The sequence below is a fragment of the Elephas maximus genome, chromosome 22 (genome assembly GCF_024166365.1).
Source record: "Elephas maximus indicus isolate mEleMax1 chromosome 22, mEleMax1 primary haplotype, whole genome shotgun sequence".
Lineage (NCBI taxonomy): Eukaryota > Metazoa > Chordata > Mammalia > Proboscidea > Elephantidae > Elephas > Elephas maximus.
The window spans coordinates 17,504,796-17,523,806 of record NC_064840.1 but is presented as its reverse complement, the minus strand read 5'-3'; the positions used below and the strand labels follow the sequence as shown (position 1 = coordinate 17,523,806).

General features: G+C 48.7%; 1 protein-coding gene across 2 annotated transcripts in view; it reads right to left on the bottom strand.

The window, feature by feature from the left end:
- The window catches only part of BICDL1 (BICD family like cargo adaptor 1), an 81,740-nt gene that overhangs the window by 3,471 nt on the left and 59,258 nt on the right, over positions 1 to 19,011 (bottom strand). The window contains exons 5-9 of one of the 2 annotated variants that reach the window (XM_049866310.1): positions 13,131 to 13,310; positions 12,195 to 12,413; positions 10,992 to 11,135; positions 4,810 to 4,940; positions 894 to 1,014 (exon numbers count right to left, since the gene is read on the bottom strand). In XM_049866310.1, the coding sequence (XP_049722267.1) occupies positions 894 to 1,014; positions 4,810 to 4,940; positions 10,992 to 11,135; positions 12,195 to 12,413; positions 13,131 to 13,310 (795 nt within the window). The remainder of the gene's footprint in view (positions 1 to 893; positions 1,015 to 4,809; positions 4,941 to 10,991; positions 11,136 to 12,194; positions 12,414 to 13,130; positions 13,311 to 19,011) is intronic. The other variant, XM_049866311.1, reaches the window with a different exon arrangement.

Sequence of the window (19,011 nt, the reverse complement as noted above, 5' to 3'; positions counted from 1 at the left end):
TGCAGGCTCAGTCTCACCTCAAAGGCAGGAGGGGTGTACAACTAAAGCTGTTGATACGGGAACTGAGAAAGGCCACTAGATCAGAAACCAAAGGAGCCAGATAGTAAAAAGCCCTGAGGAAGCAAACTGCAGCCAGGAGAGAAGAAAGAAGAACAGGACGGTGAGCCAGGGCAGCCGGGGACCAGCAGTCCGTGGCGGCACCTCTGCCAGCTTCACGGGCTGGGCGGTGGGACCCAGGGCAGTGGGACCTCAGCGGGACAGGCACTGCTAACCTGCCTGTGGTAAAGCTGCCAAGTGGCTTTTCACCTGTCTGGTTCCGTTTTCTTGGGGAGAAACATTACTGGTCACACTCATATCCTGCAACTGTATACCTCATCCACATCCACACAAGGCCAGTCCCAGTCCCAGCCCTGAGAAGCGCTGCAGGACCCTGAGCACAGCAGTCCTACAGTGCCTTGCAGTGCTCTTGGGAAAGAGAAGTTGGCCTTTGAGAAGGGCAGGGCAGCAGCTGCCAGCGCCTGAGAGCTGCCGAACTGCATCCAGCTGCGAACTCTCATCCATCACACGGGCCTTCCTGGGCCCTCCACGTTAACAGCTGTTTCTTTCTAATTTAAACAGAGCAGAGAATGCCAGCGGCAGGGGGAGGCCCCAGTGCCACATCTGGAGGCCACGCCAGCCCCAGCTCAGTAGTCTGGGGCTTGCTGCTCTTGAAAGCATCAACATTCTTCTCCAGACACAGGAATGTGAGCTGTAGATTTCGGCAGGTGAAGACTGGGGTCACTGCTCACCAGTCCCATGGGACCCTCCAGTAACAACCTCTCCACACTGCCTGAGGCTCAGAGACCCCACTGGAGCCTTGCCTTCTCTCCCCGGGGCTGTGGGCTCTCGTTTACCTGCCAAGCCTCAAGCTGCTGCGAGAGGTTCAGTTTCTGCTGAATGGCATCCAGCAGCTGGCTGTTCAGAGCCATCATATCCATCCTGCACTTGGTGAGTTCCAGCTCCACAGCATTCTTCCTGAAAACAGACAAGCCAGGGTAAGCATGGAGACCCTGTCCCAGAGGATCTGCAGTCCACAGTAGGGGGGGACAGGCCCTGACCCCCAACTCCTAACAAGCCCCTGGTAACTGTAACAGTAACTGATGTTACTTGTAGAAAGTTTGCAACCTGCTTTCACTACACATCCTCCCAATTTTTATAACTAAACTGTAGGTGAAGGGATTATATGTTAGCTCCACCTCACAGATGCAGAAAGAGAGGTTCAGTGTGGTTAAAAGAGAAAGATACCTAAGTCAGGACTGGAATCCAGAGGAGACCAAAGGCCTCACACAGCACAAAGGAGCTACTAATCCTTCCCCCAAACAAATATGTCAGTCCCCACTGGAAGGGAGGGTTTGTCCTCCTGCTATAGGGAGGGATTCCTTTTGACCAGCAATTCCCCTATTAAGGGGTTTGCCTTAAAGATACAGAAGTGTGCAAAGGCAGTCACACATGGTGATCCCCATAGCTTAGCCAATCATCATATGCAACACTTAGGGAACTAAAAAAAAAAAAAACAGTAAATTATGGGATGGTACGCCATCACCAGTGAGAACCAGGACACTGACTATTTACTGACAATGGAGAAATGTTCACGACGTATTGTTGAGCGGAGAAAAGCACCCAACACAAGAACTAGTACGATATCAGTTTTGCACGGTATTTGAAAGACATACACAAAAATGTCGCACTGGTATCTCTGGGTAAGGATCCCCGACGGGGAGCCCCTCCCACACACACGGTTGCATTTTCACGTTTTGTACGTGTTACACGTATCACTCTGTTCATATTCCCCAACATTCCTGACTCTTAGTTTTCAATGCAAAAAATGAGGTTTTTTTGGGGGGGGGAGCGTGGGATAAAGTGGGAGGGACTTGGATGGCCCCTATAGAGGCTGCATTGGTTGCCCGGTTGCCAAAGCGTCTGGTAGCCCTTGCCCTCATCTACCGCTACCGCGCTTGTTAGAAAAAAGCTCACAAAAATGTCCTCGTTGCACAGGCCCAGCGACCAACGCGCCCTCTCGCCCCTGCACGGGCGAGGACAGCTAGAGGACCCGTCTGCGGAGGCCTCGGGCACGCCAACTGCACTAACAAAAGCGCAGCCGGAAGCAGGAGCAGGCGGGCCCCATTAGTAAAGCGCTCAGGCCACCACCGTGACCAGCACTGTGACTAGCACATACTCTCTGGCCTCATGACCACCGAGTCATCAGTCACCCACCTGCACCCCGCCCCCCTCTTTCCGGAGCAGGCGCTCAGCCAGCGCCCAGCGCCCGCGTCCGCCCCGCCCGCACTGCGCTGCGGTCTGCGGCGATAGGACCCGGCCCCTCCAATGAGCGTCGGGGTCTCAGGCGCCGCAGGCCGCCTCCGTCACGCCCGCTGCTATTGGCTGGCGGCAAACAGCAGCCCTCGCCGCGCGGTACCGGTTGCCATGGACGCCCATCCCGGCCGCCCCCGCGGCCAATGGACGTCAGAACAGTCTCCCTGGCGCCTCACGGCGGCTGCAGCCTCAAACACTTCCGGGCGTCTCCCGGCAGGTGGCGCCACGAGCAGCCTGGAGCCCCGGAAATGTGCTGACTAACGCCCGGGAGAGAGGGGCCAGCGGGACCAGAGGGGCGAGGTCCAGCAGCGGCCCGGCCTCGGCGCTGGGGGCCCTCCTTCCTTCTCGGGAGCCCCCGGAGACGGGGCCCGCCTTGCCCACCTCCGTACCCTGGCTTCGGATTGCACCCTCGGGATCGTTCGCTCACTAAGCATCTTGGTCCTTGTCATTCATGAGAAATCCCAGACAGGGAGAGCTAAGCTACGGAAGCTGCTGATCCCTGCGTTAATCACGTTTTAAGACAGGAATATTTCTAAGTGCTAGCAGAATCCCTTACTTAACTGGAACCACGAGTAATCGTCTCCTTTTTGTTTTTGTGAGGCAGATTACTAGTCCCACGTTTTTGCTTTTAGTGAAGGTCTTTCACCTGCAAGAGAGAATTATGCGACTTTTTAAGGTACACCTTAAGGTTCCTGCAGCCCAGTGTAGGCTAGGAAGCTATGTTTCTTGGGGGATTCTCAGCCCTGACTGCCCATTAGAATCTGGGATGTGGGTAGATGGGGAGGCTTTTAAGGAGCAGCCCCAACCCCAGAGATTCAGATTGAGTTGTTCTGGGCAAGTCCAGAATGATTTTAATGTGCAGCCAGGATTAAGAACCTGAGATGATGGAGAGGAAAGTGTATTGTAAAATCTGAAGTCCTGTGCAAATGTGGGTGTGGCTCCCCCTTAAATGACTGCTCAAGTCTGTTGTCTCAATTACCGTACACCAAGTTTCATTTGTAAGGAGCAGAAAAAGAACCATTCTGGAGTGATCTGACACCCCAGCCCTCTTCCCACAGGGCCTGCCCTATGCTACTGGGGTCCAGGAAGAGCAGGGGCCTCATTCCAGAGTTCCGCCTACCGGGAGCATCCTTCCGGGGATGAGAATTTGCAGATCGGATCAGCTAGTGTCAAGGGCAAGCATTACGAGGCTTCATGTAGGTTTGGTGGCTTCGTCCCTCACCCTGGCGGCAGAGATAGGTTCCATTTTCTTGAGGGGGACTGGACAACTTATTCCTTCTCTCCTGCACCCCACCACTCTCTCTGGTTGTATCTCCCACCTCGTGTGCTGATGCCAGAGTATGGTCAGATCTTGACCCTCAGCCCTAGGCTTGCGTGTTGAGGAGAATCCTGACTTGCTGGGCCCAGCTCAGCCCACCAGACATGTTTGCATGGGGGCTGGGGCTTGGGGCACGAACCCTCCACACCCCACCCCAGCAGGCAATGGTGCCTGGTTCGTTTCCTCAGCTGTCATCCCTTTTCCTCTGAGGGTTCAGGGTAAGGTCTAGGACATGATTTGGGATTCCTGCTGGTCCCTGCCAGTATGGCAGCCTCAAATCTTAATCTCTGTTCTGCTTTCCTAGCTGATCGTAGGTGACCAGCCAGCCTGTACTTCTAACTTTATTCTGCTTTTTATTCCCAATGGGCTTCCATAATAATAATAATAATAAAAATAAATAAATAAATAAATAAAAATAATAGTGCCTTAATTTTACCATTTTATTACATAACTGTAGCAAACCATACCACTCGTTGTTATTTGTGAAGGTATGTGCCCCCTTTCCTCCCGCCCCTCAGATTGCACTGCTATTCAAGTATTCGCTAATTATATATAACATATTTTATATATTATAAACATATTTATATAAAAATAAAATTGGGAAGCTCTCTAAAATATATGAAGTGAAAAAAAGCAAGGCATAGAGAGTATCATCCCAGTGATGTTAAAAAAGAACAAGAACTATGTTGCATATAAGGGGCTCTGGTGGTGTGAATGGTTTTTGCACTTGGCCGCTACCTGAAAGGTGGTTGGTTTGAACCCCACCCAGCAGCTCCGCAGGAGAAAGATCTGGAGATCCACTCCTGTAAAAATTACAGCCAAGAAAACCCTATAGGCAGTTCCACTCAGGCACATGGGCTCATTGTGAGTCGAAATGGACTCTAGGGCACCCAACCACAACAATATTGCATAGCCTCCTACGTATGCACAGGAAAAAAATCTGTAAAACGCACACACCCAACTTTCAAGAGTGGTGTCCGTCTGCGGAGAAGAATGCGACTGGGGGCGAGGCGGGTAGTAGGCAGCCTCTAGCTTTTTACACTTGTAATTGTGCAGGATTTAAAATGTTTTTCAACTGAGGTATACTCACATGTTACTTGTGTAATTAAAAATAGAACCAAACGAGGGATCTCACTTACTTAGCGATGGCCTCATCCCGGTCCCTGATGGCCTTCTGAAGCTGCTCCTCTGGATCCTTGTCCTCTGATGTCACTCTGAGTCGGTCTCTCTCCTCTTTCAGTGCAGTCATCTCCACACTCAGCAGCGTCACCTAACGGGAGCCCAAGGAGAATGAGTGGGATGCTATCACTGCTGCTGGGAAAAAGGAACCAGAGAACCCCAGCAGGCACCGGGTAGCTTCCTATGCCTGAAGCCTCTGAGTTTCAGGAAGTCTCTCCTGAACAAAGGATGCCCCACGCTAGGCCTGAACGCAGTGGCAAGGGGACAACGGGGGAACACAGCCCTGGACCTGCAGATGCGAGGCCAGAGCCCCTTTGTCTCCAGCACACTACACCACCTCCTTCATTTCAAGGCACTCCCTGGTAACTAAGGACAGATGGCCATAAATGCCTCAGTGCTCTGGCTATGGGCTCAAGTTTTGTTTCCAGCCACCATCCACTCAACATGGAGAGCTGCTATCAACATGGTCCCAAGTGGCCCTGGCTTCCGTCACTCAGCTCTCTGACAGCTCTTGGCGCAGCCTGGCTCCCTTTCCTTCTTCATTCACCTCCCCAGGTCAAAGCCACGTGGGATTTAGATACCTAATGATGTTATCATCTTTCACTTCAACTCTGTTGCCTTTTCTGTGATCTGTGCTTTAGTGACTGGCACCACAGCCGACTCAGGTTCTCGTGCCAAACCTGGAGTCATCCTTTGGTGATCAGGTGCCCTTCCTAGTGGCTCTCTCCGTGACCAGGCTTATCCCTTCCCACTGCACAGTAACCTTTATACCAGGAGCTCAGTGATGACAGGGACTGTGTCGGATCCATCTGTGTAATCTGACCGTCTGCAGTGCTTAATCCCAACACTTGTGCAGAGGACATCTGTCATTTATTGGCTACTCGTCATCCAAACTCCCTTCCTATTCTGGGCCATTCCTGGTTGTATGAGCAGGGCATGGCCCTCCTAATGGAAGCCAAAGGAGGGAAGACATTTCCTTTCCCAGGCAGCCTGGGCATAGGCAAGTGACCCAGACTTGCCAGTCACATCTCAAGGGAGTAAACCAAAGCCACAGGCCAGGAGAAAATTACCTACAGGGGTCACAGATTGTTTCTGGCTTCTTCCTATTTTTGGAGCCCAGTTCTCCAGCCTTCCTGTTAATTCTGGGAGCTACCTGAACGAACTCCACTACGTTCTCTTCCTGCTTAAGTTAAGCAGAGCAAGTTCCTGTTGCCTGCCATGAGAAACCCTGCCCAGAGAAGACCAAAAGGGCAACACTTGCCCAAAAGCAAAGGTGAGAAGGCAGAAAGGGACAGGAAACCTGGACAAATGGACACGGGGAACCCATGGTGTAAAGGGAAAGGGGGAGAGTACTGACATATTGTGGGGACTGCAACCAATGTCGCAAAAACAATTTGTAAATAAATTTATGAACGAGAAACTAAAATTGCACTGTAAATTTTCACCTCAAACGCAATAAAAAATAAAAAACCCTGCCCGGCAGAGCTTTCGGTAAGGATCCATTGAATGACTGGAAGGGTTGGAGCCCCTTCTTCTCAGCTGGTAAGTTCAGACATGAGTCAGGCTGCCCGGCCCTGACGTCTTGTTAAATATCACGTATAGTGTGACATTTTTCCAGCAGGGAGGATCCATCTACACAGGTCTGCCTCCCTCCCACAGGGCACAGACGCCATCTTTCAGTCCACTCCTCTGCTCTTCAAGTCCCAGCTCTAATCCAGGACTTCCAACCAGTTCATCCCAATTCAGACCCCTGCAGAGAATTTGCATTTCCACGTCAGATATACCGAATCAGAATCTATAGTTTAACAAGATCCCCAGGTGATTCTTATATATAATAAATTTTGAGACCCACTGCTCTACTAGTGGTTCTCAAAACTGGTTCCTGACAAGCAGTATTAGCATCAAATGGGAGCTTGTTAGACTTGCAAATTCTCAGCAGGGGTTTGAACCTGAATGAACTGGTTTGAAGCCCTGGTCTAATCATCTTTAGATAGAATGGTATGGAGCACAGGCTCAGGACTAAGGCTGAAAATCAAGCTTCCTGGAAACACTTCAGATTCTCCCCAAACTGAAACAGCAGAGTTGCCAGGCCCTGAGGAGCAGCCATCTCCAGGAGTTCAGAGGATACCCCAAAACTGGGGTAAGAACTAAGCGTCAGCAGGGGTGGTGTCTGCATATCCATCCAGCCCCGAAGCAGACAAGGCCCAGGTGAAAAGGCTGCCTCAGCCTGTTTACTGTAGGTTCTGCTGCCTGGGAAGACCCAGAAAGCACCTGGTGGAGACAGACAGCCCGCCTCAGACCAAATGCCCCTGACACGGCCTCAGGGCAGCCGAGGGCCAGCCAGGTGTTCTGCCAGCTGAGAAAGGAACAGGTGAGACTACATGCTAGGCAGGAAATGCCAACATTTAATATGCTCCAGATAAAACTGCAGAAGAACTTTTTACTTTGGCCTCGTAAAGGTACAGCTTACCAGCCATCTGCCTCAGCAGAAGTGACGAGGGACTTAATCTTTCTTAAACCTTTCATAAAAAGTAGGAATAAAAATAACTATTCTCCTTCCTCAGATTGTTGTAATCAAATGAGATAAATAGTGGCAAGGGCCTAGGCCAGTGCCTGCCCGATGGTTGTCTGCTCCACTCCTCCTCCCTCTGTCTGTGCGGGACTTACTCTTGAGGATCGGTCTGGCTTGTCTATACATCGATTTAGGGTTACTTCCACCCCAAATCCACTTTTCGCAAATAAAGTGGGTGTCCCCACAGTTAAACAGCATTGAAGAAAACATCCTGAATATAACCTAACATCCTGAGTATATCCTCTCTCCTTCAACAATTATTTGAGTGCCCACTCTAGGCAACGTCCTGTGCTCATTGCTTTAGTAGACAAAGACAAATGAGACCTGAGCTTGTCCTCAGGGATCTAGGGTTTAATTGGGAAGATGAAATGTGAATGAGGGTAACTATGGCAAAGCAGAGCCGGGGCTACTCCATGAGGGATGAAACCAAGAGGGCTTCAAGGAGGAAGTGACACCTGATGGGGCACTTGAAGGATGATGGGGTTGAGCTGGATACAAGGCCCAGGTGTGGAAAAGCACGGGTAAGTGTGCCATCCCCTTTTACAGCCTTTGTTCACTGCTAACACAAAGGAGGTGAGGTGGGAAATGAGAGGACAGAAGGCTGGCTGGCGAGAATGCAACCAGACTGTTGTGGTGGCCACGAAGGCCAGAGGCTTCTTTTTATTGATTAATGGGAAGCCAGCCCAGAACCAGAGCTTCTAATGTGCATTCCTAAAGTTCCCAGGAAGTTATACAAAAGAATCACCTGAGGATAGTGTTAAAATTTAGATTTCGATTCAGCATACATGGACCGGAAATGCAAATTCTCAGCAGGGGTTCAGACTGGAACGATTCGGTTTGAAGCCGTGCCCAGAACTTACTGGAAGTGCATTCTGTTTTCAAGTTATGCTTCAGGAGGATCAATCCAAACCATTTGGAGGGCTGGTGGACTGGGGGAAGACAGGTGAGTTAGGAAGTGATTACCACATCCCCATGTGAAAGAATGCAGGCAAGAACTGGGGCAGTGGCTAGGAGAACAATGGAGGAAAGAGAACATGCTGAGATTTTATAGAGAAGGAGCCATCAGGGTTGTACTAGTGCAGGCCTTGACCACTCCCAGTATCAGTTCTCCTGTGCTTTCGATTCCCTTTCTGGAGTATCTGGCGTGCATGCTAGTCAAGCATAAAGGATTCAAACACCACAGCCAGGACTTTCTCACTGAGCTTCTTAAACCAGGTTCACTGGCCTTAAAAATGGCTGAGGAAATTCTCAGGTAAATGGCTTTTTCATTTTGCTACAGACGAATCACTCAGAGATCTGCCCTGCCTCAGTGGCAGCTGCTCTATACCCAGCCCTCGCCAGACAAGGTGAGCAGGGGTCTGGAGAGCTGTGGGGAATGGAGGGAGGGGAGCCCCTTGCCACTGACGTGGAGGGGGGGGGGCCCTACAGAGGGCAGGAGCTGGAGACTTGCGCGCTAATTCAGCAAGAGAACGATGCTGGGCCGGCCTTCAGGTGTGGCTATGGCTTTTGCCTCAGACATCTAATTATCAGTTTAATTGAACCTAGGCTCTCTTTTAACAAATCTGAGTAGGCTTCTGAGGGGGCTAGTTTTGTCGCCTCCCAGGCCCTACACCTTTTACCTCTGGCCTAGTTTCCTAGTTTCCAGGAGAGAAAAGGACCCACTCAGGTAGGAAGGCGCTGGGCTCCGAGGCTGGATCCTTGGATGAGGCTTGTCTCAATTCCATCTCCCCCAGGTCTAGGAGCTGTTTGCTGGAACCTGGCTCCACCTAACCTTGTCTAGGCTCTGCCCCTCTAAAAGGGTACAAAGATGGTTCTGACTTCTTCCCGATACTGAGAGTTTCTGGGGTGTAGGGGCCCTGTCATGTCCACCTTGTGCCTCTCAGGTCTAGCACAGTGTCAGGCACACAGTGGGTGCTCAATCAATGCTGCAGGAAGAACTTGATGCCTGCTGTGATGGCTGCCATTTCCACCATCATTCTGGACCTCAATCTGCACCCTGCCCACTGCCTCGGGGTGTCAGTGTTGCTCTGTCGGGCTGCATTGGCTAAGATGTTTTCAGCTTGGACTGAGTATTTGGGGAGAGATGACCCGAGAGAGAAGCCCAGCTCTATGGCCCCTGTGGGTCCTGAGTGCATCCATCTCCTTGATGAGCTACCTGGAAGGGAATCCACGGCTGGCATAAACCAGTTATTGGCTGAATTTTTAAGGATACTTTCCTGGTGGGGATGGCTTCCTAGATAGTTCCACACCAGACTCTCAGCAACCTACGCTTTGCTTCTGTTTCTGAATGAAATAGTGTCCTCTGGTGAGCTTTCAGTTTTATAGGCCTGAGAAACAAAAAACAAACGGAAAACACCAGCCAATATCAAAGAGCTGATGAGCAGAGTACCCCTCAGGAATGTAAATGGGCTTTAAAATTAGCAACATTTTTATTAATCCAAGGACGTGTAGATTCAATCTTCACTTGCGTTTTATTCTTCCCATTTGGGAGATTTGTCCTTGAGTCAGAACCACACCATGGCCAATACCACCTGAGGTATCAGATTGTAGGACTAAGACTGTCTCTGGCTGCCTTACTCCACTCCCAGGGCTTTGCCAAGATCAAACCCTAGCTTTAAACACATTTCTGTGTCCTCGTTATCTGCTCCCTCACAGAGAGAGGAGGACAGTCATGTTTGTGGGTGAGTCTTTTCCTGTTTTCCAAGAGGATAATACTAGGGAGACTAATGGGTATGATCCAAAGAAATAAAAAGACAGCAGTTTATTTCTAGAAAAGTCTCTTAAATTTAAGTAATGGTGACTGAAGTAATAGCCTGGCTTAAGTCCCATCTCAGAAATCTTGTGTAGCAGGAAGGGATGAACAGCCTTGGACAGGAAAACAAAGGGGCAGGCTGGGTGGGGGCAGGGTTTAGAGGGTATGTGTGTGGTGTCCCTCACAGTAGTAAGGGACTAAACATGACCCTAGTCAAAAGGAAGAACCTTCATATAACCCTAGAATAGATTCCAGGACCTCCTTTCTGGGTGGGGCTGCTCCTTAGCTCTTTACATCTTCTCAGATCAGAATATAGACATCCTTCTCCAGTGTTCTCAAGAGATGCAATCCTGACCAACAGGGAGGGAACACAGGAGCAGCAGGGAGTTCTAAAGGTGAAAAGCAGGCCAACAGAGATGGTGGCATTTATAAAAAGGGAGCAGTCCTGCAGAGATCGATTGTTCCTTGGTTTGCAAACTTCCCTGCTCAGCAGCTGCTGGAAGAAACATCCCTAAGTGTTTTGGGAGCTGTGGCTCCTTCAGCGTCAGCATCCACTGACTGACTTGGCTCTGGGGAAGGTAATGTGTCACTGGAGGAGACAAGGACTGGCTTTTCGTATCTCTGCCAATTGTACTTTGGGCTAAGCCAGAGGACTGGTTTCCTCTTTTGAAGACACCCAGCTCACCTCAACTTCAGGTCACAGTCCCCTGAGGGTTGTCAGAGGAAAGCCACTTCTCAAATTCAATTCACCAGGGCCCCAGGAGAGCCCACAGACGCGTGCGCATTCCCTGCCCTGGGCTGAAGATGCGGGTGCTCACCTGACTGTGGAGTTGCTGCAGCTCTTCTAGGCTTTGCCTCAGTTTACCCCTCTCTCCCTCCATGAGTTCCCTTAGGGCTCTTGAGTCCTCACTGGTCTGCCTTATCTGTTCTTCTAAGGAGTCATCATCAATTCTCCGGGAGCTCTGACAGCAAGAGATTGTGACCCAGCCAGCCAGAGAGATGATGAGGGTACGGGGGACCAGTGGGGAGAGGAGGAGAGGTGGAGGGGAGAGAAATGGCAAAATGAGCAGGAGAAAGATAATGGGGGAAATGGTACACAGGGAGGGGAGAGAGACAAAGGGGGGAAGAAAGAAGGTTAGGGGAGAAAGAGTCTCTTGCTCAATATCAATTTGCAAACAACAGCTAGATATTTTCCATTTTCTTGCTTTTTTAGACATTTATTCTTGTTTCAGGGTTCATGGAAGGGGAATGGTCTGTATGCAGTGAGCCACACGCCCAGTCTGACCACTCCCTTTCCCCACAAAGACTGGCCTCCATGGACTCCGGCAATACGTTCCACAGATACAGCATGCTCAGGTAGGAACAACATCCTATCATCTTACCTCACCTCATAAGGGTAGAAAGACACAACTATTCTGTAGGAAGACGAAACCTGAAGAGACGTAATAGCCTGACAGCTGGGAGTGGATGGAGTAAATGGCGCACAAGCCTGTTGTGAAGCTGCAGGGCATGTCACTCTGCCCAGATGCCCACTTGAACTGCCCGTTCCTTCTCAGGAGGGGCCTCATCAGGAATTCTACGAGGCCCTTGCAGTTGAGCTCAGCTTTCTGTAACTCACTTACATTCTTTGGCCAAAGCTTCCCATCTTTACATTGACCTGTTCATAGCCGCACCCTATCACCAGGACCAGTGGCCTACGAAGAGTAACCTGTAGTTTTTAACCTGGATACAAGTTCCTATAGTCAAAGCTTCTAAGGAAATCTCTTGGCCTTGAAGCCCCCATTGCTTGGACAAACTCTAAGAAGAAAGGACTCCAATATGCATCCCAGTAGCTGCAGGAAGAGGGTCTTGGAGTCTTCCATTCCTCAGCACCTATACCCCTGTCTGATCACCAGTATTCAGTGATTCCTGTACTTATTTTATAAGGCTCCAATTCCAGGGTTAGCCTTACCTCCTGTTCTTGGTTTCAGTCTACCCCTAGCCAGATCCTGGGGCGTAAGAACTTCAGGCTGGCTTCTTACCGTGGGCTCCATGCCGTCCACAATGCTCTGTATCAGTCTTTTGAGCTCGTTGAGGGCAGTGCGCAAGCTGCCGGCTGGCACGTCCTTAGCGGACGAGGTTTCCGAAGACTCGTCCATTGAGGAGTCTGTGGAGACGGCTGAGTCAGCACTGTCGTTTCCTCGAAGGTGTGAGCAGAGATAGCGAACCTGGCAGTAGGCTTCCCAGAGCTGCAGTCTCAGCTGTTACGGAAAGAAATAACTCTTGACTGTGGGTTCCAGTGAAGACCGCCAACTGGTCACCTTTTTCAAGTATCTAAACCCAAGACACCAGTTCTGGGAAAAAGGTTTTTTGTTTTAAATCACCTGTCCCAAGAAACACCGATACTTGTTTTGGGCCCAGTATGTCTATATATGTCTATAAAGACTTCCAATTCTTATTTTCCCTGCTCTGGCCCCTCCCACCCACCATATAAGCATTTCTTAATATAAGCACAGTCACTTTTGTGGGAATCAGAAAATGATTAGGGGAATAAATAGTTGTGGGTAGCATGAAAAGAAACCAAGTGGATAGAAAGGATGGATCATAAATGTTCTAGAACTTTGTCAGTACAAGAAGCATGAGGCCAATCATAAGTCAACAAGTATTTCCTAAAGGGCACTGGGTGGCATGTGGCTGTGCCTTTGACATTCTATCCTCTGGCAATTCTGTTCTTAAAGCCTTAACGGACAGCGTGATGAAAATGGAGGGCCAGGAGCATGCTTCCTCAGGGCCTGCTTTAAGACAGCTCTGGCCAGCAGCCTAGGGCTTGCCCAGGTGTAGGCCACAGGTCCTTGCCAGGCTGGCAGCTGAAATAATAGGCACTAACAATATGGAGGGCTGCTGGGCTCTTGAGTCCAGGTCCCTGCCCGGGAATCCCCACGTGATCGCCCACGCTGAGGAGTGATGGGTGTCGGCACCTGCTCCCTCTCCTGCTCCAGTTCCTCGGCCTCCATGCTCTGCTCTATCTCTGACAGGAGGGAGGTGCTGGTGGCCGCAGAGCTCTGCAAACTCCGCTCCTCAGTGAGTTCTTCCACCTTCACCTGCAGCTGCCGGCAGGAGAGCCGCACCTCCTGGAGCTCCAGCTGGCTTTGATGCAGCTTTCAACGAGATGGAAACAGTAGTCAGGTATGCCAAACACAAACACATAAAACTGCCCTGAACCGATCGTAAGTCTAGATCCAACCACCAACTTACAGAAGAATACAGAGGAACTTTAGACTCCATCAGGGGGTGTAGTCAGCAAAATCCAGGTTGTGGGAAGCTCTACAGGACAAACAACTCAGTTTCTTCACAAATTGCGAGGGAAAAAAAGAAAAAAGGGGGAACTGGTGGTGAAGTGGTTAAGCACTCGGCTGTAACTAAAAGGTCAGCAGTTTGAACCTACCAGTTGCTATGGGAGAAAGACGTGGCTGTCTGCTTCCATAGAGATTTACAGCCTTGGAAACCCTGTGGGGCAGTTTTACTGTGTTCTATAGGGTTGCCATGAGTCAGAATTGACTCAATGGCAGCAGATTTTTATTGATTAAAAGAGAACTAAAAGAAGTATCAATAAGCTTGACGTGTGGGCCTACTTTAATTTGTATCTGGATTCAAACAAAAATGAAAAATTCATGACATATTACAACTAAACCCTTTGGACCCTGGGTATTTGATAGTATTAATGAAATAATGTTCATTTTGTAGGTATAATAGTATTATAGTGATTATTTTTTAAGTCCTTACCTTTTTTAGCTATTTTTTATGTACAGACGGACCAATAATAATTCTGGGATAACTCCAAAATGATGAGAGAGGAGGAGGAAGTGGTTGTGATGTAGATGGGGCAGGGCCAGCCATGGATTGATGGATGCCAGTACTATGCAATGGAGCACATGGGTTTCACTACACTATTTGATTTTTGAGTTTGTCTGAACTCTTAATAATAAAAATTAAGCACACGCATGCAAATACACAGTGAGATACCATTAGACTCTCATCAGAATGGCTGAAGTAAATGAATGCTGATAATACTGAGTGTTAGTAAGGATGTGGAAATACCAAGACTCTCAATGCTCATGGGAGTATAAAATGTACAACTGCTTTGGAAAACTTAGTAGTATCTAATAAAGTTAAATATACATCCATCCTAAAACTCGTTGCCTTCAAGTTGATTCCGACTCACAGCGACCCTATAGGACAGAGTAGAACTGCCCTATAGGGTTTCCAAGTTCTGTTATCTTTATGGAAGCAGACTGCCGCATCTTTTTCCTGAGGAGTGGCTGGTGGGTTCGATCCACTGACCTTTTGGTTAGCAGTCGAGTGCTTAACCACTGTGCCACCAGGGCTCCTTTTCTTAGGTGTAGACCCAACAAAAATGACTGCATGTGTGCACAAAAGCATAAAGTGAATGTCCATAGCAGCATTATTCATAGTAGTCGCACGGGAAACAATCCAAATGCCAATAGACACCGAATGGAGAAGTGAACTGTGGCATGTTCGCACGTGGCAATACTACACACAATGAAAATGAACGTACTGCCACTACATGCCACAACCTGGGATGATTTTCACAGGCATAATGCTGACCAAAAACCAGACCGAAAAAGATTTGTATATGCCTGCATGTATAGGAAGTCCCCCTTTTCCCTGAGACAGAAAAGAAGAAAGTCGGAACAGAGGCTTGCCTTTGAGGAAGTGGCCAGGTACTGCCCGGGAGGCCAAGTGTCTGCGTGCTGCTAATGTTCTGTATCTTGCTCTGAGTGGTGGTTGCCCTGGAGCATGTATCTGTGAAAATTCATTGGGCTGTCCACTTCAGATTTGTGTGGTTTACATATATTTTATGAAAAAAATTAAGAGGCAAAAAGGTAGTTTAGAAAGGAGCTGGGGCTGGGGTTTGATCAACACCTGGGTGGTAACACCAAGAGTTTCCAAACCCAAGGGGAGAGCAGTGTCTTCCCACTTTCTGGGTAAAGACAAGGCCCAGGTGGGGAGCTGTGTCATGCCTCAGTGTAAAGATAAGGCCCAGGATGAGAGCAGCCTTAGGCATCACCTGGTCACTCTCCCTCCCTTCCCAGATCAGGTAGTTGAGCTGCAGGTGAAAAGCAGCTTTGCCCCAACCATGGTGAAGCAGAGCTGGACTCATGACTCCCAACTCAGTGCTCTTTTCACTTCTCCACCCACTTTGTCACAGAGAAGGGGATGTTAACCTATTCTAAAGATCTCAGGAGGGGAAGTTCCACAGTTTCAGTTCCAACTCTCGTGTCTTTACCTTGTTTAGTCTAAGTCCTTCATTCTGCACATTAGGCTATTTGTTCTATCTCAGTCCTATCTGAAGACTGGCAAGAGCTAATTACGTAGAGATACTCCTTTTCAAAAGCTTGCATCCTGCAAGCTGAATATTACATACATTACACACCCTTTAGACTTTTCCCATCGACCGTCTTTCTTGATTTTTAAATGATCTCAAAAGTTTTCTCATAATCCAACATTCTAGAGCTGGCAGGGCTGTAGGGATAAGCTCGTCCAATCATCTCGGGTTCCTGATGATAAAACTGAGGTCCAGACAAGGGGGTGACACCAGTGGTGGAGAGGAGACAGCAGCCCAGGGATCACGACCTACAGCCAGGTCAGCTCCCCCCATCACAGCCTCTGCTTCACCCTCTCTGCACTGTCTATGGCCCCTTCAGTGTGGCATTGACAACAGGGCACCCCTACCAGGTGAGGCTATCGGTACTGAATGCAGGGGGCCTTGGCGCGGCTGCTGGATACCAGGCTATTTGTGCACCCATTACTCCACCTGCTTTTAACGCACAGTCCCTAATTGTGAAAATCTCAATCAGTTTGCCAACCACTGTGCTACAATCACGCAATACACCTGCACATGAGCCCTACTTCCCAACCTCGTATTTGTGGGCTGCCCAATCCCTTTTAAACAATATTAGAAAATTGGATTGTGGGGAGACTTCCTGAGATTTAAATTTAGCCATTTTATTTTTTATAAAATGGTATTTCTGGGGCCATCCCTGTTCCATTAATAAGAGTGGATACTGCATTGGTCTTTTCTAGATGCTTGGCCAAGTGGACTTTGGGGCGCCTGCAGAGATGCAGAGACTGCGGGGTGGCTGGCAGTTCCTCAGAGCTTTGCAGTTCTCATAAATGGAGCAAGCTGCCTGGCAGGGCTTTTAGCCAATCCTTTAGGCGCCCTGGAAGCCTCACCTTTGTCAGTCGGTAACAGGACACGGTTGACAAATGGCCCCAGTGAGCTGGATGAGCCCTAACTAGTAAGGGCTTGAAGCCTGGCTGCTCAGAGTGAAAAAGGTATTGGCAAGCCTGCTCTGCATGGTTCTCATGGATCAGCAGTACCTGCTGGTCCAGTGGGAACTCCTCCAGCCCCAGTTCTGAGGAAATCCAGAAAGAAGAAATCAGAGGTTTAAAAAAAAAGACATTCCTCGGAAGCATTTGGCACAATTACAAACAGCGTATTAAATTGGCAAAATGCTTTACGATTATTTTCCAGACAACTCCACATACATCTCAGCAGGAGAAGTTCAGCTCAGACAAGCACAAGTTCTTATGCACTGGGCAAAATTAGTTCAATTACTCATGCACATACAAAGGTGCTTAATTAATCGTAACAGCAAGAGAAGAAAAGAGCAGGCCAGGTCTATACTCGCTGGTCATTAACTGATTTACCAAGTGGACAGGCATATGCAGAAAACCAAACCAGAGGAGACTCTAGTGAGTATAAGAAGCCCCTAAAATAAGAAATATTATCCTTTATAGAACAAAGATGACACTAAATACGTTTATACATACAGACAAGGATGACACCAAATGCCTTGTGTCTGAGTAAGTATGTTCAGCTTAAGAATTCAAATACTCAGGCCTGTAAAGTCGACAGAAGCAGGGCACTCTCCTCATTTTACATTTGAGGGATCTGAGTCTGAGCTAGGTGAGAACTCCAGGTAACCTGCTTCCTGCGTCACCCCACAGTGAGTTGGGCCTGTGCTCTTGGCTGATGAGATCCACCCACTCGCCAGGGCTGGCTCCTGTATACATACTAAGATGTCCAGCTGGACTAGACCACTGTTAAGTGGCTCTTAGAGGGACAAAGTCTATTTTCTTCACTAGGTATTAAGTGTTTAGCAAAATGCTTGAGACATACTGGGTGCTCAATAAATAATAATTTTTATCCCTATTCTTGGAGTGAAAACAGAGTTGGATTTGATTAGTGCTTTGCGAAATCTATTTTTTTTTTTACAGAACTCTTTTTTCAAACTAAGTCTTATCCAGAACTCCAAATTGTACAGTGAAATAGACACACGGGGAGTGTCACTGGCTGCGGCAGGGGAGGCAGGCCTGTTGCCTTGCCTGCTTAGCCTTCCTCTCACCCTTTGTCTGAGGAAAAGGGTTTAAAACCAGGGGAGTCTACACATTCTAAGGCCACCAGCTCTACATTTTACAAGTCTGATTTGGGGCCATTCAGATACCACTCCAGGAGTCTCTGGGTAGCGCAAACACTTAAGTGTCAACTACTAACTGAAAAGTTGGCAGTGCAGACCCACTCGGAAGTACCTTGGAAGAAAGTCCTGGTGATCTGCTTCCCAAAGATCAGATCCCTGAAAACTCTGTGGAGTGCAGTTCTAATCTACCCACATAAGGTCACCACGAGTCAGAATTGACAGCAATAGGTTTGGTTTAATTATTACTTGAGTGAGCTGAAATTTTTATTTCTGCTATCAGTACAGGCCATTTTAACAACAGAAAGAGCTTTCTGGAGGACACGGGTAATTAGTAGCAGCCTAAGAAAGGTTCCACATGAACAGAAGGACAAGAATTACAAATGGTTGGGAAACTATCTCGAATGGGTAAATACATAGAGACCAAGGTTTATTTGTGGTTACTAGAGGCAGGGAAACCCTGGTGTAGTGGTTAAGTGCTACAGCTGCTAACCAAAGGGTCAGCAGTTCGAATCCACCAGATGCTCCTCGGAAACTCTATGGGGCAGTTCTGTTCTGTCCTATAGGGTGGCTATGAGTTGGAGTCGACTTGATGGTACTGGGTTTGGTTTTGGTTTTACCAGAGGCAGGTGGGCGGGGGAGGGGAGAACTGTTGCTCAGAGGAAACTGAGTTTCTGTTAAGGGAGATGAAAAACATTGGAATTGGAGAGTGGTGATGGCTGCACACATGACAAATGAAATCAATGTCACTGAACTGTGCACGTAACAATGGTTGGAATGGCAAATGTTTTGTTATACAATTTACCACAATAAAAAATACTGAAAAAGAAAAAACGAAAGAACTTCTTCCCACTGGGAAAGCTGCTGTGAAGCGTTAGTCAGCACCATTTGCTAGTCAACCTTTTCCAAGGCCCTACTCTATGGTAAGTTCCAGGCTGAAGGTACAAGAAGCATGGGGGGAGAAGAGCTGATAATTGGCCTTCAAAGAGGTTAATCACTCAGATGGCATCCATGAAAAGTGATCTTAGCCTGAGATGCTGTTTCCTTATCCCACTCTCAGCTTTTCTGAACAGCCTACATCTGAGCTCAGTGGGAGACTTCTGTGGCCTGGTCTTTGGGCAGGGACCCGCCTGGTACACACTGCTGCCACCTCCGCATTAATGACGCCCTTCCAATCCAGTCCCCTCCCTGGCATTCTCAGCGCATGCCCACAGGGAAGCGATGCACTGCTGGCTGCTGGCCTAAGATGCTCCTAGGCTGGCCCAGGAGAGCTTTCTTGGTTGCAGATGTGTGGGGAGGCTGAGAGTGTTTTTATCTTTTTGTTTGGGGGTGTTATTTTTTAAGTGTGAGCTTGGGGATT